Here is a 16,369-nt window from a genome sequence, read left to right as displayed (position 1 = left end):
ACAAGTTGCTGGAATTATAGGTATGCACCACTGTGTCCTGCTAGAAAAATACTGAGGCTTGGAGAGAGTTAATTACTGAGGAAACAGCAAGGAATTGCAGAAACTGGGATTTGTCTTAGAGGTGTCTGTCTCTAAAGTTTAAACAGACACTGCCTTTGCTTACATCTTTCTCTTGGTCCCAACATGGATCTGGCACTATACATATCATTAAGCATTTTTAGATCTGTGTGGGTTTTTTTTTTTCAGCCTGAGATCAGCCACTTCTACAATTTACTCCAAGACTTCTGCACCCTGACCCTCTCTCAGGATCAATGTCTCCAATCCTAAACTCACCCTGACTCTGCTGGCTTGTTACCAGGGTCCAGAAAGGAGGGAGTAGAGGAAAAGGCAAGGACCCTGGGACCAGACCAGCCTGGATCTGATTGCTACTTGGCACCTGACTTGCTGATTGATCTTGGACATTTCACTTAGCCATATCTGTTAAATGGAAGTCATAATACTTGCCTCTTAGGAATGAGATACAGGCATGTGTGCTCAAAAGCAAGTTTCTTCTGTTCTTCCTTCCATTTCGCTGACAGCAAGGATTGTGTCCCATGTTAGGATAACACATAAGAAAACTATCACCTTAGTCTTCAGAAGACTGTTAGTGAATATATCAATACCATGTCCAGAACCAGTTTTTTTCCCTGTCCTGAATAAGTCCGCTCCCCTTCTGAGTCACTATTTCCTCATCTTTTAATTGGGGATAGTGATAACTAAATAATCACAAGATGTATCAATTATTAAATATTTACTATGTACCTGGCACCATGTTGAGTGTATTTGTCATTTATCATCACTACAGACCTATCAGTTAGGCACTACTATTATCCTCATGTCCAAGAAGAGGACAGTAAGGCCCAGAGAGATAAAGTACTTTTCCCATGAGTCACCCACATACTAAGCAGCCAAGCTGGGATGTGTATCCTGCTTTGTGATACTCTAGACCAGGATTTCTCAACCTATTGCCATTTTGAGCCAGCTGGTTCTTTGTTGTTGTAGGAAGCAGTCCTGTGCATTTTAGGATGTTTAGCATTATCTTTGGCCCACTAGATGTCAGTAGTATCCATTCCCCAGTTGTGGACAACCAAAAATGTCTCCAGACAGGGCCAAATGTCCTTTGGTAACAAAATCACCCTAAGTTAAGGACCATTACTCTGGACTGGGGATGTAGCTCAACAGTAAAGTGCTTGCCTAGCATGCATGAGACCTTAGTTTGAGCCTCAGAAAGAACCACTGCTCTACACTAAACATTGTTTTTCATCTATTGAACTAAAGAAGCTTCTTTCCCTCTAAGGGTCAGTATGTTAGTCCATTTTTCATTACTATAATGAAATACCTAAGGCTAGGTAGGGACTTATAAAGAAAAGAAGGAACTTAACTCAGTTTTGAAGATGAACTTCGAAAGAGCATGGCACTAGCTCTGGAGAGGCTCCTTTAGCTGCATCATCCCATGAAATGACACCACAACAGTGGGAGAGTATGTAGGAGCAAGAGATCACATTACAAAACAAGAAGCCAAAAGAGACTGGGGAATGACCAGATTTTTTTTTTTTTTTAACAACCACACTTTCACAAGAACTAACCCAAGAATCCCATGAAAACTACCTTCCAATGGCAGTGACCCCCAATGACCTAAACACCTCTTACTAGGCCTCATCTCTTAAAAGTCCCACTATCTTAACTGCCACCCTGAGGACCAAGCTCCCAACACTTGACCCCTTGAGGGACACAATCAAACCGTATCCAAACCATAATAGCAAAGAATAACAAATAAGAACATCATTTCTACAGTAAAGAGAACACTGTGTCATATGTATTACATCCCATTTCCAGATGCAAAATTTTGTCTTGTGCATTATTTTATCTGATTTTCCTAGCTCACATGTCTGGAAAGGTCACAAGGATGGAAGAGTCTAGCACAGTATCTGACACTTAGATCAAATTTTGGTCATTTCATTGGCTATCTGAAGGAATGGAAGCTCAACAGGTTAAGTCTATCCCGAGATTACCCAGGTTGAAAGTGGGTATGGCCATTTGTTTCATTAATTGTCCTGTTAATTATTGTTCTCAACTCTTATTGTAATCTTGAGAAGAGTTTTACATATCTTTTCTTTCTTTCTTTCTTTTTTTTTTTTTTTTTTTTTTTTGGTACCAGGGATTGAACTCATGGGCACTCAACTACTGAGCCACATCCCCAGCCCTATTTTGTATTTTATTTAGAATCAAGTCTCACTGAGTTGCTTAGTACCTTGTCATTGCTGAGGTTGGATTTGAACTCGCAATCCTCCTGCCTCAGCCTCCTGAGCCACTGGGATTACAGATGCCACTGCACCCGGCCTGAGAAGAGTTTTTGCTCATTGAAAGGACCAAGACAAATAAGAAGAATTTTTGTTTTGTTGAAAGTTTCTTTTAAGCCATCTAGTTCACAGTACTCCATAGTTGCCAACCCTGTGTGAGGGTTGTCAGATAAAACACAAATGAATAGTTGCAGTTGAATTTCAGAATTAGAATACTAAAGGCTGTGTTTCTTTCTTAAAATGTGCAGATTTGAGGCTATAAGAAAGGTCTTCTTCCCACATGGACAGAGGACTGGTTTTATCACACTGAGTCATATCACTGTCATTTCTTACTTAAAACACAAGGCTTTGCATGAACTTGCCCCTGCCTTCTTCTCCGGCCCTTCTGCTTATCACTTGGTTCCATGTAGCACTGACTCCATCATATTGAGCATCTTCCTTCCTTAGAACTTTTGCCTAAGCTACTTTTCTGCCTAGGATCTCCCTTTTCCCCTTTCTAATTCTTACTAACATTTCAGCTCTCCGTTTTAATGTCATTCCTCAGGGAAGTTTTCTCTGAAGCCCAGAATAGGTCAAGTGCCACTTTAATACATGCACATGGCTCTCTGTTCTTCCTGGAGCTTATCATAATTGTAATTATAAAATAATTGGTGTAATTATTTGCTTAGTGTTTGTCTTCCCACTATTCTCTAAGCACCATGGCAGCTGGGAACATATTTGTTTTGTTCACTGATATATCTTTAGAACGTAGCAAGAAACTGACACATAGGCATTGCTCAAGAAGTGTGTTGATAAGTCGGGCGTGGTGGTGTGCACCTGTAATCCCAGCGGCTGAGGAGACTAAGGCAGGAGAATTGCAATTCAAAGCTTGCCTCAGCAATTTAGCAAGGATCTAAGGAACTTAGAAAGATCCTGTCTCAAAAAAAAAAAGTGGGGGGAGCTGAAGATATGTCTCAGGGGTAAAGCACCCCTAGTTTAAGTCCCTGGTAACAAAACAAATCAAAACAAAACAAAACAAAAAAAACATGTCTTTGAATGAATGTCTCTTCCTGCCATAAGACTCCAGGGAGTTCCCACATGGTTTACAATAATCCCTTATCCATGGTTTCACTTTCCACAGTTTCAGTTACTCACAGTCAACTGTGTTCTGAAAATATTAATGGAAATTTCCATAAATAAGCAATTCATGAGTTTTAAATTGTCATTCTGAGTCAGAATGAAATCTTGAGACATCCTAGTCATCCATCCCAGAATGTGAATTAACCTTTTGTCCACTATATCCATGCCATATGCGCTACTTGCCCCATGGAGGGAGGGGGAGAGAGAGAGAGACATATAGACAGAGAGAGGACACATTTACCTTTTAGTATAGTATATTTTAATTATTGTCCTATTTTATTTTAATTTTGTTAATCTCTTACTGGGCATACTTCATAATTATACTTTATCATTGGTATGTATAGGAGAAAACATGCTATAGATAGGTTTTGGAATTATCCTTGGTTTCAGGCATCCATTGGCAGTCTGTCCATGTGGGAAGACCTTTCTTACAGCCTCAAATCTGCACATTTTAAGAAAGAAACACAGAGGCTGGGGTTATGGCTCATCAGTACAGCGATCGCCTCGCACCTGCAAGGTCCTGGGCTGGATCCTGAGCACCACATAAAAATAAATAAATAAATAAATAGATAGATAGATAAATAAATAAACTAAAGTTAAAAAAAGAGAAGGAAACACAGCCTTTAGCATTCTAAAATACTTTAGAAAACAACTTGTCCTCCCCACATCTCCTTTAGTCCTCACATTTTAGCCTTCACCTGTGGCTTCTACCACTTTGTAATAGGATAGAGACTTAATTGCTATAACAGCAACCTAAAATAAACACATATAAAAAGTAGGTGTTTCTATCCCATGTGAAAGCCAGACCCTCACTCTGCTATGAATTTGCCAGAATCCCAGGCTATGGGTCCTGCTATCCCTAGCATATTGCCATCATCTGCATGGTCCAAAATGGCTAATCACGTTAGTCATTTATTTTTTAATTAATTTATTTATGTATTTATTTATTCTAATTTGTTATATAGGACAGTAGAATGCATTTCAACTTATAGTACACACAGAGAACAATTTTTCATGTCATGGTTTCATGTCTACTTTGTGTACAACAAAGTAGAGTCACACTATTCCTGTCTTCATATGTGTACCTAGGGTAATGATGTCCATCTCATTCCACCATCTTTCCTACCTCTCTGCCCCCTCCCTTCCCTTTCCCTCCCCTTTGGCCTCTCATGCCCCCCACCATCCCATCCCCATTATGGATCAGCATCCTCATTATCAGAGAAAACATCTGGCATTTGGTTATTTGGGACTGGCTTACTTCACTTAGCATAATATTCCTCAACTCCATCCATTTACCTGCAAAGGCCATGATTTTATTCTCTTTTAATGCTGAGTACTATTCCATTGTGGCCCTTTTCCTTTAAAGTTAATAGGTACATCCTACCCTTCAGAACACAGTCACAGCCACACCCAGAATCACAGAGATAAATGTTTCATTCTGTGCAGCCATGTATCCAGGTGAAAACTAGGGGTTCCTTTAACACAAAAGGGGAGAACAAATATTGAGGGGATGAGACAAGTAATTGTCTCCACCCAACAAAACCCTAACATTTTTCAAATCTCTCCCCTCTGTTTTATCCTGCTTCCTGCCTCAGTCTCTGAGATTTTGTGTTTAGTTGGGTTCCTTTAGAGTAGCCAAATCTCTACCCTAATAAAAATTATAGAAACCACAGGAGAGGGCTAAGATGGGGGGGACTAAAGGAGATGTGAGGATTTATTAATCTTCCGGTTCATTTCCTTGGCACCAACTCCCTCTTCCAATTTATCCTTCACATTGCAAGTTGAATGAGACTCTCAAGATCAGAACCAAGCACATTACCTTTCTGTCCTACTGTGCCTTGACTCCAAAGTGTCTGCAGGTTCTCTTTTACTGTCTCCTCCCATTGCATAGGTAGAAATTCTCTTCTTTGCCTTCGCAGGGTTGTGTGTTTTATCTCTGTTGTATTCTTCGGCATAGTAAATCTCTGGCCCATAGTAGGTATTCAAAATGTATTTATTGACTGACTTCCCTTGTCCAGATCATTCACGTATCTCTCTGAATGTCCCTGTACCTGCTAGATTCCCCCTGAAAGACTCAAATCCACCCAGGAAGGGTTGACCATCATCAGATGAGAAACCCCAGTCAGAGGACCTTCCTTTTAATTCCTTAGAACGGGAGTGCTCTCCTCTGATCACATGACCAATTGAGCCCTGTTCATCATTCTTCAGAGGGAGTCCCATGACCACAGGAGACCTGGTCTTAGTTGCATGGAACATATTATATTTTAAACGGGTTCACAGTTTATCTGGGCATCCATCGGCAGTCTTGGAACATAATCTCCTACAAATAAGGGAGAACCCTAAACTAATGGCAGATTGCAAAGATATCAGTAAAAGATTTAAGCAAGTAACTAAAATATTGACTAATAGAGGCTTAACAAATAGGTTTATTAGGTTATACCTTATGACTTAGTAGTTTATTAAGTTATTAAGTAATTACTAAGTAGTTTACTAAGTTACTGAGTAGTTACTAACTAGTTTACAAAGTACTAAGATAAAACCTAATAAATGAAGTATTTGGCTTTTAATCAAAGTATTAAAAGATAATTAAGGTATTAGAGATAATCAAATATTAACTACTCAAGTATTAGCTGATAGTCAAGGGATTAATTTAAAACCAAGATGTTAGCAGATACTAGTTAACCAATGACTAAGGTGATAGTTGGTAAGAACTCAGAGTAGTTTACTCTGCTAGGGCCAGGTACTGTGCAGAGGGAGGGAAAGGAGGGTACTTGCTTCAACAGTGAAATCAGAGAGTGGCAATTAAATGAGTAAGTAAATGAGAAAGTCAACACACTTGCTAGGTATGTGGTTCTGAGATACCCATCACAATGATATATGAAAGCAAAGTTTAGGGATGCAAAGGCTGGGTGGAAGGGGAGGCAGGTATGTCAGGCCAAGGAGATGAGTTTAGTTCTTCACTGTTGAATTGAGGTGTCTTTATAGATGCCCAGTAGACAGGTGGATATAGGTTCAGCATAGGTATAACAGCTGTGTGTTATCCGGGCATAGATGGTGGTCAAAAGCATGAGGAAAAAATGAGGTGGCTGCAGTAGAAGAACATATTGAGTAAGAAAAGAGGCTCTAGGCCTCAAGAAAAACCAACAGAGAAGGGGTGAATAGAGAAGGAAGAGATGTCAATGCACACCAAGAAGAACGGAAAACTCAGAGACATAAGGGGAAATTAAGAGAAGATAGTGGCAGAAAAGCTTAGAGAAAAGAATGTGTCAAAGAGAAGAGCTTTGTCAGCGGTGTCCCATGTGGCTGAGAGTTTAGGTAGAATATCAGAGAGATGTTCATTGGATTCACAATTGGGAGCTAAGAGATGGCTTTGGTGAAGGGAGTGAAAGAAGGCATAAATATAGATGCCAGAGAGAGTGGGTATAGATGGAGGAAGATAGCTCAGTGGTATGTAGTTCTGAGATACCCATCACAAAAACTTCTGTGATAGTTGGGTTTCATTGTTTGTGTGCACATGAGCATGTGCAGAACTGGAGCTTGGAGCAGGGTTTACCATAGCAAGGCTAGTGTTCAACTCACAGGGAGCCTTCAATCTACTCTGGGAAGCTTTTGATAAGGACCATTAAGGGAGACTGTGAGAACTGTCGGTACAGTTTGATACTTTGGTTGTCCAGTGGGAAAATGAAGCATAGTAGAGATGAAACAATTTGCTGTCTATGAGTCAGGGGCACCACTTGGACTTGAATCTGAATCTCTAGATTTTGAAAAGGCTGCTTGGAAGGTGAATTATGGACCAATGACTTTGCCCTTCACCACAGTATTTACCTGCCACATTTACATTTATGTAAAAATAAAGTATATATTTTATGCACAAAATGCAGACATTAAAGAAATATTTTAAGAAAATGACCCTATTATCTCACTCCCACCTCCCTCATAGGCAACCACCATTCAGTTTAGTCTATATTCTTCTCTCTCACTTAACATTTAATAAAAATATTATATTTATTCATATTGTTTTTGTATATATTTGTGCATGTGTTCATTCTGTTTTACAACTTGCCTTTTTTTCTATTTTGGACAACTTTCTATGGTAGCTTATACAGATCTAACCCCATTCATTTCTTTTTCTTTTTCTTTCTTTCTTTTTTTTTTTTTTTACCAGGGATTGAACTCAGGGGTACTTGACCACTGAGCCACATCCCCAGCCCTATTTTGCATTTTAGAGACAGGGTCTCACTGAGTTGCTTAGCAAGTCTTGCATTTTTCTTTTTTTAATATATATATATATATATATATGTATGTATATATATATATATATATATATTGTAGTTGAACACAGTACTCTTATTTTATTTTTTATGTGGTGCTGAGGATTAAACCCAGTGCCTTGCACGCATGTGAAAGGTGAGCGCTCTACCATTGAGCCACAATCCCAGCCCCAGCGCCTTGCTTTTGTTGAGGCTGGCTTTGAACTTGGGATACTCCTGCCTCAACCACCTGCCCTCCCCACCCCAGCTGCTGGGATTACAGGAGTGAGTCACCAGCTCTAGCCCATTCATTTTAACATTTGCATTAGTTTATCATTTAGATTTGTACCATTACCAGACCCATTTTGATAAATATATGGGTTATATCCAAAATTTCACTCTTATGAATGGTATACATACATGTTATTTTTTATATGTACATATACACGGTTTCAGAGTCTTTTAGAAGAGGAAATGATAGAGCAAAGGATACAAAGATTTTGTTTTAAAAGATATTTCCAGTCAGATGCAGTGGTGGACACCTGTAATCCCAGCTATTGGAAGGCTGAGGTAGGAGAATCACAAGTTTGAGGGCAGTGTGGGCAACTTAGTGAAACCCTGTCTCCAAATAAAAAATAAAAAAGGCTGGTAGATGTAGCTCAATGATAAAGCACTTCTAGGTTTAATCCTCTGTACCAAGGGGGTAAAATAAAAGATAAACACCAAAACAACCTTGTTCCATTTTGTTGTCTTATCAACAGTTTATATGAATGCCCATTTCCCTATATCCTTACCAAAGATGAGTATTATCATTTCAAAAATCTTTCCAACCTATAAATCTGAATATCTTTTCATGTCCTCATTGGGTATTTGTATTCTTTTGTGAATTACCTATTTATATCCTTTGCTTTTGTTGTTGTTGGAGTATAACTTTGGTCTATAAATTTGAGGGGGGGCAATACTGATTAGCTTGATTAAAAAAAAAAGAAAATGTCTGGAAGTTTTTGTACCAAATTGCTGATAGTGTTTATTTCCAAGGCGTGAGGTTATAGAAAATGAGGGGAGACTTTAACTTTTATTTTACATTATCCTTATTTTTGGATTTTTACAAGGTATTTGCTTTCTTTCTTTCTTTTTTCTTTTTTTAGGTTCTGAGGATTGAACCCAGGGCTTCACATGTGAGGTCAGGCAAGTGATCTGCCACTAAGCTACATCCCCAGTCCAGGGACTTCTGTAATTAATAATAATAATACACAAAGGAAAACAAAAAAATAAATGTTTGATCTAGATCTCTATTGGGTGGAAATTTATGTTGGGTATAAGTTTTTATTAACCACAAGTTATTTTTTGGTTTATATGCAAAAAACACACCACATTTATTGAATGCCTCCTATTTGGCTGGCACTGCCCAAGGCACTTTCCCAGGTGCTCCATCCTAATCCTCACAACAGCCCTGTGAGGTAGGAACTGGCCCCATTTTCCAGAGTCCTGAGAGGGTAGATTATTGCCAGATATTCTTCTACTTGCCACGTGTCTTCAATGACTAGCGATTCACTACCAAGAGCTCTTCTTGGCCAGGAGTTCCTTCTGGTGGCTCTATGATTCAAAAAATACTAGAATTTTCCCCTTATAAGAATGAAAGGGGAGGTGGGATAGGAATGATGGAAAGAGAATCAGTGAGTCTCTCCCTTTGAAGCACCATTTGAGTTTGCTTTGGTCACTTATACACAGGTAGGTGGGACAGGGTTGGTGGGAGAAGAGGCAAGGTGGTTATAAATCTTCTCGCTTCTGCAGGATGAGCTTCCTCACCAGTTCCATGATCTGAGGCCTGATCTCCTCCACTGACACAGTTGGGTCCCAAGCCCCTACTACCTTTCCATCTGGGGCCACCAGATACTTCCAGAAGTTCCAGGTGGGCTCCTTCCCAGAAGTTTCTAGAGAAAAAGGAAGAAGGTGAACAAAATGTACTTCTTTGTGTATCCTCTCCTGGAATTCCACTGGCTAGCTGGATAACCAGGGGTCCCTTTGCCTTCCTAACCCTCAACCTCTTGGGTCTGGTTGCATCAGAATCAATGGAAGGTTTGGGGGCACTGATTCAGTAGATCTCAGGCTTACGCAATTTTAACATCTCCTTTGGTGCTTCTAAAAGCAAGGTCAGATTTGACCTATGATCATAGGAACTGGAAAGAACTAACAAAAACACACAGAAGAAAAGCAAACATTGGAATTGACTGGAGAAGCAAAACATAAACCAGCCTTGGTAAAGGACATTTTGTTTGCTTTACTATTGCTGCTTATTTACTCCTACAGGTAAGTAGGTAGTGGGGTTATTATGGTGAAAGATACAAAGAAACCAGAAGTGTGGAATAAAAGAAAGCAAAAATGGAACCCCCAAAGGAGGAAAAAGGCCTGAGGGAAGAAACAGGTTCATAATGACAAGCTTGGTCCATGACCCCATTTTGTGGCTCTGAGGTTTCCAGGGATAGAGAAGGGATATACTCTGAAACATTCACATCTGGTGGTTTAGCTCAGAAGGTTTCCCTTCCATGGTCTACAGACTTTGCCTCTGGCTCAGGGCTGGAAATGTCTGTCAGCCATCTTGGTCAGCCTTCTCCAAGTATGTGGTGTCCCTTGTGTGTGCCCTGGTTTCTTCTCTTCAGTCCATAAACTCAACTAATCCACATGGACTAAAGTGTGAGGGCCAATCTCCTTCTAGGAGCCTATTTATGTGAAAATAGAAACCCAGAGAAGTCCTTAGGAGTCACCCTGAGGAAGAACTGCAAGGCACTAGGTATGGAGATATTCTTAGGCAGGAATCCCCCCCAGGTTGGCCCTCCTCACTTTACTTAATGATTAGTACTGGAATAAAATATCAATCCACCTGAGAGGGTCAGGAAGGGAAAGGGGCCCCAGATTACCCAGCTAGCCAGTGGCTTCTGCTGCCCAGGGAGCCATGGCTTCAGCCACCTGAGGGAAGGTGAGGGCAAGAAGGGATAGGACTCACCAGTTAAGTACTTGAAGGCAGGGTGGGCACCAGTGCCAGTGACTGCAATCTTGCTAAACATGGGGAAAGAGACACTATAGGTGTGACGAACAAAGCTCTCAATCTCTCCATTGCTGTCTGGCTCTTGTTGGCCAAACTGGTTGCAGGGAAAGGCAAGCACATTGAAGTGATGGGGACCCAGGTCCCGCTGCAGCTGCTGCAGGGCTCGATAGTGCTGGTCTGTGAAGCCACACTCACTAGCCACATTCACCACTAGGGACACCTGGATGGCAAAAAGAAAACAAAACAAAGTTCATGCATACACACAACTCAGTGAAAGGAATGCACTTAGACTTGCCCCAACATGCTCACATATGAGACTCCCCCAACAATTAATGTCCCCTCATATATGCAAGAATACTATGGAGTGGGGGGTTGGAACTCAGTGGTAGAGTGTGTGTCTAGAATGTGTGCAGCTTTAAATTTGATCCTCAGCACCACAAACAAAAACAAAAACCCCACTATGTACATTTGTATCCCATTTTGTCCCCTCCCCTCCAGCAAACACAAACCTTTTTCTTTGATCACTAGACTAATCCCTAATTTTATTAAAAACTTAGGCAATAAATATGTACACAGTATACATATTTATGTGTATGTATCTCACATATACATGTACATAAGCACACACAGGCATATAAGAAACAAGCATGCATGAGTTTTACAGATATGTGTATGCACAGATGAACATGTGTGGGTATAAGTACACAATACATATAAATGGGTTCACACATGCCCTACCATAAAAACATATATTAGCAAATAGTGCACATACTCACAAATACAGCACAAAGTCACACACACACTGGTGAGCACAATTGGGAGGTGATGTGGGAGAGTAGAAAGGCACACCTGGGTTCAATTTTTGGCTCAGTCAGCTAGCATTCAACACTCTACACTATAGTTGCCTGCATGATTTGGCTTCTCTTCTAGAATGGAAACCTGCTGAGGACAGGAGCTAAATCCACTTCATCTCTGGGTTGGCGTATGAAAAAGCCTCAGTAAGTGTTTGCAGAATAAGTAAGTGTGCACACACACATAAACACCTGAATGGTACAGAGACAGATAAACGTTTCCTGGATAAAAAGACCGTTGGAGGGCTGAGGTTGTGGCTCAGTGGTAGAGGGCTCTCCTAGCACATGAGAGGCACTGGATTGGATCCTCAACACCACATAAAAATAAATAAATAAATAAATAAATAAAGATATTGTGTCCATCTACAACTTGAAAAAATATTTTTAAAAAAGACCCCTGGAGGGCTGGGGTTGTAGCTCAAGTGGTACAGCATTTGCCTCCCATGTGTGAGGCACTGGGTTCGATTCTCAGTACTACATATAAATAAATAAAGAATAAAAGGCCCATGGACAACTAAAAAAAATAGAACCCTGGATCCCAGGGCAATCCCATTTTTATCCCCTCCCCTCCAGGGAACAAATACATCTTTCTTTGATCACTAAATGTGTCAGTCAGCTTTTTCACTGCTGTGACCTAACAAGAACAATTTTAGAGGAGGAAAAGTGTATTTGGAGCTTACAGTTTCAGAGGTCTCTATCCATAGATAACTGGCTCTGTTGCTCCAGACTGGAGGTGAGGCAGAACTTCAAGGTGGAAGGGTGTAGCAGAGGAAAGCAGATCTGGAGATGGCACCAGGAAGCAAAGAAACTACTCCACTCACCAGAGACAAAATATATCCCCCAAGGTCATGTTCCCAGTAATTTATCTCTTTCAGCCACACCCTACCTGCCTACAAGTCACCACCCTGTTAATCCATTCAAGTGGATTAATGCACTGATTATGTTAAGGCTCTCCTAACTCAATTTCACCTCTAAACTTCTTGCACTGTCTCACACTTAAGCTTTTGGGGGACACCTCATATTTAAACCCTAATAATGACTAATCCCTATTTTTATTAAATGCTTAGGCAATAAATATTAAAGCTGGGTAACTGGAGATTCAACCCAGAGCCTCGCACATGCTAGGCAAGTACTCTAAACTACATCCCCAGCCCCCACTGGCTGCTTTTTCAGAAGAGCTTGGATTATACCAGCTAGCCCCATAAAGCGGGTCCCCTCCCAGGGGGCAGTCTGGAGCACTGGATAAGCACAGGCACAAATTGCTCAGGCTAGATAGGGTTTCTCAACCTCAGCACTATTGGCATTGTGGGCCAGATAATCCTTTGTAGTGGGGTGGGAGGGGCGTTCTGTTCATTGTAAAATGTTTGATAATATCCCTGGCCTCCACTTAATAGATGCCTAGTCTTGACCATCAAAAATATTTCCTTACTATGCAAAATGTTCTCGTGGGAAGCAAAATCACCCCCAGTTGAAACCACTGGTCTAAATGACTGAAACACTGAGCAATAACTCTCTCCCTTGCTTCCACCAAATGAGGAAGGACCAATTCCCTGGGACCATAAATTATATGAACCCTCATTTGAGATCAACACAGGTTATACTCTACCTGGAATGGTGAGAAACTGGGACTCTTGAACTCCCTTCCTCAGTTAGGAGTTTCCCACATTCTTTCCTGATGGATCCCATTTGGGATGAGGGTATTAAAGGTTGCTTTTTTAAAAATATTTTTTTAGCTGTAGATGGACAAAATACCTTTATTTTTATTTATTTATTTTTATATGGTGCTGAGGATCGAACCCAGTGCCTCATGCATGCAAGGCAAGCGCTCTACCACTGAGCTACAACCCAGCCCAGGTTGCTTATTTTTAACCCATACCATGTGTGTCTGCTACTCTTTTGGAAGTGGCAGTTTCTAGTTTGATGACCTGAAACCAAAAAGCTAAATCTTCAGAGACCAAAACACAGACAAACACACCCAAATACACAGATAATTTACATATGTATATATAAGCACAAGTACAGACTCAGATATATACATAGAAGCAAGCAAACAAATAAACCATTCATACACATATACAGTTAGGCCTTCAGGTACATAATCCCACACAGGAAGCAAGCACATTCCCAAGAAGTCATTCATCCATAGTCAACACTGGTCTAAATAACTGTGGCGCAGTTAGCCTGAGGGCATAAACCATGTTACTCTTGCTCATGGACACTACCAGGGCTGGATTTGGTGCCAGGTATGCAGTAGGAGCCAGTAAATGTTTGCAGATGAATGAATGAGCATATTACCCAAACAGCAACATGTGAGGATAATGCATAATACCATTTACAGTTTTACCGGACTGATGGTTCCCTGGTATCCCTCTAAATTTAGCAATTAAGGGCATGGACTCTGAAATTGGACTGCCTAGGTTCAATTTCTAACTCTATGCCTTAGAAGCCATGAACTCTGGCTCTATTTTGGTCTCAGCCGTTATAACTACTTTAAATTATCTTGTTCATTTCTCAGTTCCTTGTTTGTAGTCTCTTTCTTCCCCATATCAACTCTAATGAAGCAGAAACTTGCCTGTTTTGTTTGCCCAGTAAACTCCAGAAGCTGGCCTACTACCTAGTACCTAGTAGGTACTGAATAATACACAATGAATAAATTAGTAGCAGAGCTGGTCTGGTGCCAAATCAGGGAAGCTGTGAGCTGTACTGGAGAGATGGGGAGGCCTGAACAGGAATGGGCAATGGTCTTATCTGCTCTTGTCTCCTGGATGAGATTTCTGCTGAGATCCACCAGTACAGGTACAGAGCACTCTACAGTTTACAAAGTGCTTCCACACTTTCATTGCATCTAAAACTTAATAGCACCTTGTAGGGCAGTCAAGACAGGGGCTACTGCCTCCAGGACCTTCAACATACTTGAGAATTTCAAGGCTTATAGAGTACTTTTGTTATTAAAAATAGTCTTGTTCTCCGTCCAAACATGAATGATGGGACCACATGTTCATTAGAGTCCAATTTCCATTTTTCCACACCAGGACCCCCAGGCCCATCATGAGGCAGACTTAGGGGTTCTTGTTCAACACGGTATAATGTCTTCACCTCTGGGTAGTCTTCAAAGACCACTTGACCCCTTAGATTGCCTCTTTTACCATTCTCAGCCTCTGACTTAAACTCAGGCACAACTGCTTGAAAGCCTCCCCACCCCTCCCCAACCCTTCTTGCTGTTTGCTAAGGAGTTCTGACTTGGGCAGTTCTCTTTGTTTGGAATGCTCTTCTCAGTCTAGATAAAATCCAGAGGGAGGGGGGGGCGGGAGTACCAGAAGTTGAACCCAGGGGCACTTAACTACTGAGCTACATCCCTAGTCCTTTTGATTTTTAAGTTTGAGGCAGGGTCTCACTAAATTGCTTAGGGCCTCGCTATATTGCTGAGGCTGAACTCAAACTTTGGATCCTCTTGCCTCAGACTCCCGAGTCGCTGGGATTACAGGTGTGTGCTACCACACCCGGTTTAAAGTCCACTCTTATTTCAAAGATTCAATCAACACACATTTCTTCTCTTAAGTCATCTTTAAGCCAAGATTCCCTCTTAGTAAAGAGAGGCGAATTCGCACAGGATTAGTATCTCAACCTAAACTGCCTTCTGGGAAGGCCTACAGCCTAACACAGATGGAGCGGGTAGATGGGGTTCCCTTCCAGGCTAGGTCGATTTTTAGTGCTGCGCAGCCTTGTGCAAATGCCTTTCCTCTCTGGACAGCGGGTTCTCGTAAGGATCCCGTGCATTTTAAATAACGCCCTTTGCACTGCACGTTCATCTTCACAGTGTTCTCGTTAGATTGTGCATCAGCAACTCCCTCTCTGGAAGCAGAAACTGGGGTTGGGAGAGGCAAAGGCGGCACGATGCTAGGGTTACTTTTTCCACTCGCAAGAAATAAAGCCTGGGCCGGGGCACCCACCTTCCTAAGGAGGTTGCGACTCGGGTACCCTAAGGCAGTGGGTGCGCAGGCGGCGCGGCTTTCAGTGCGCGCCAGGGCCGTGCCACGTAGTCGCGGGACACTGAGGGCAAAGGGTCTGGGGGCGGCGCAGCGCCTGGGCCGGGGGAATGCCCGAGTCGAGGTGAGAAGCGGGCGCCCTGGAGCGGAGCCACCGCCCCCCCCCCGCCCCCGCGCGCAGGTCGTGGGTCGCCCCATCAGGCCCTGCCAGGGCGGCGCCCAGGCCCCGCGTCCCCCGCTCACTCACCGAGCCGCGGTACTTTTCCAGCGACACCAGCTTGCCCCGGATGTTGACCACCTTGAAGTCATAGAAGTCCTGCTCCCGCTGCGCGCAGGCCGCGGCCCACAGGAGCAGCCACGCCGCCGCCACGGCAGCCACCATGACTCGCTTCCGAGGTGGCGGCTTTGCGAGGGCCAAGACGAGGCGGGGGACCCGGCGATGGGGGGCGGGAAGAGGCGGCCCGCCAGGCAGGACGCGCCCCTTCCCGTTCTCTGCAGGCGTCTGCGCGCGGAACTCAGGACCTCAGTTTCCCTAGCTGTCCTGAGGGCGCAGCCGGCCCCGATCCCCGAGCCGTGGTTTCAGGATTCTGACCCCTGAGACCAGAATTCGCTTTAGTGAGCCTCCCTCTTGTTCCAGGATTGGGAAGAAAAGGAGACCAAAAAAAATCTGGGTCCGAGAGCTTAACTTCTCATTAGTGCCTGACCTTAGGCTGATCACTCCATCCCTTCAGGCCTCCTATTTAGTTTCTCTACTTTTTTGGTAAAGCTAGCCTCCGTT

General features: G+C 42.4%; 1 protein-coding gene across 1 annotated transcript; it reads right to left on the bottom strand.

Annotated features, from left to right (window-relative positions):
• Positions 1-9,003: 9,003 nt before the first annotated feature.
• Gpx7 (glutathione peroxidase 7) lies at positions 9,004-16,116 on the bottom strand. The gene is made up of 3 exons (XM_005326062.5): positions 15,839-16,116; positions 10,713-10,974; positions 9,004-9,642 (listed from the first exon to the last, which is right to left on the bottom strand). The coding sequence occupies exons 1-3, from the start codon at positions 15,971-15,973 to the stop codon at positions 9,479-9,481; spliced, it is 561 nt and encodes a 186-aa protein (XP_005326119.1). The 5' UTR covers positions 15,974-16,116; the 3' UTR covers positions 9,004-9,478.
• Between the last annotated feature and the right edge of the window lie 253 nt (positions 16,117-16,369).

The sequence above is a fragment of the Ictidomys tridecemlineatus genome, chromosome 11 (genome assembly GCF_052094955.1).
Source record: "Ictidomys tridecemlineatus isolate mIctTri1 chromosome 11, mIctTri1.hap1, whole genome shotgun sequence".
Classification (NCBI taxonomy): Eukaryota; Metazoa; Chordata; class Mammalia; order Rodentia; family Sciuridae; genus Ictidomys; species Ictidomys tridecemlineatus.
This window is presented reverse-complemented; position numbering and strand designations above follow the sequence as displayed.

Excerpts from the sequence above, each read along its gene's own strand:
- Gpx7 (XM_005326062.5), bottom strand. The coding sequence starts at position 15,973 with ATGGTGGCTGCCGTGGCGGCGGCGTGGCTGCTCCTGTGGGCCGCGGCC. Across the intron at positions 10,975-15,838 it reads TGGAAAAGTACCGCGGCTCG|GTGTCCCTAGTGGTGAATGT; the intron begins GTGAGTGAGCGG and ends TTTGCCATCCAG. Across the intron at positions 9,643-10,712 it reads TGCCTTCAAGTACTTAACTG|AAACTTCTGGGAAGGAGCCC; the intron begins GTGAGTCCTATC and ends CTTTTTCTCTAG.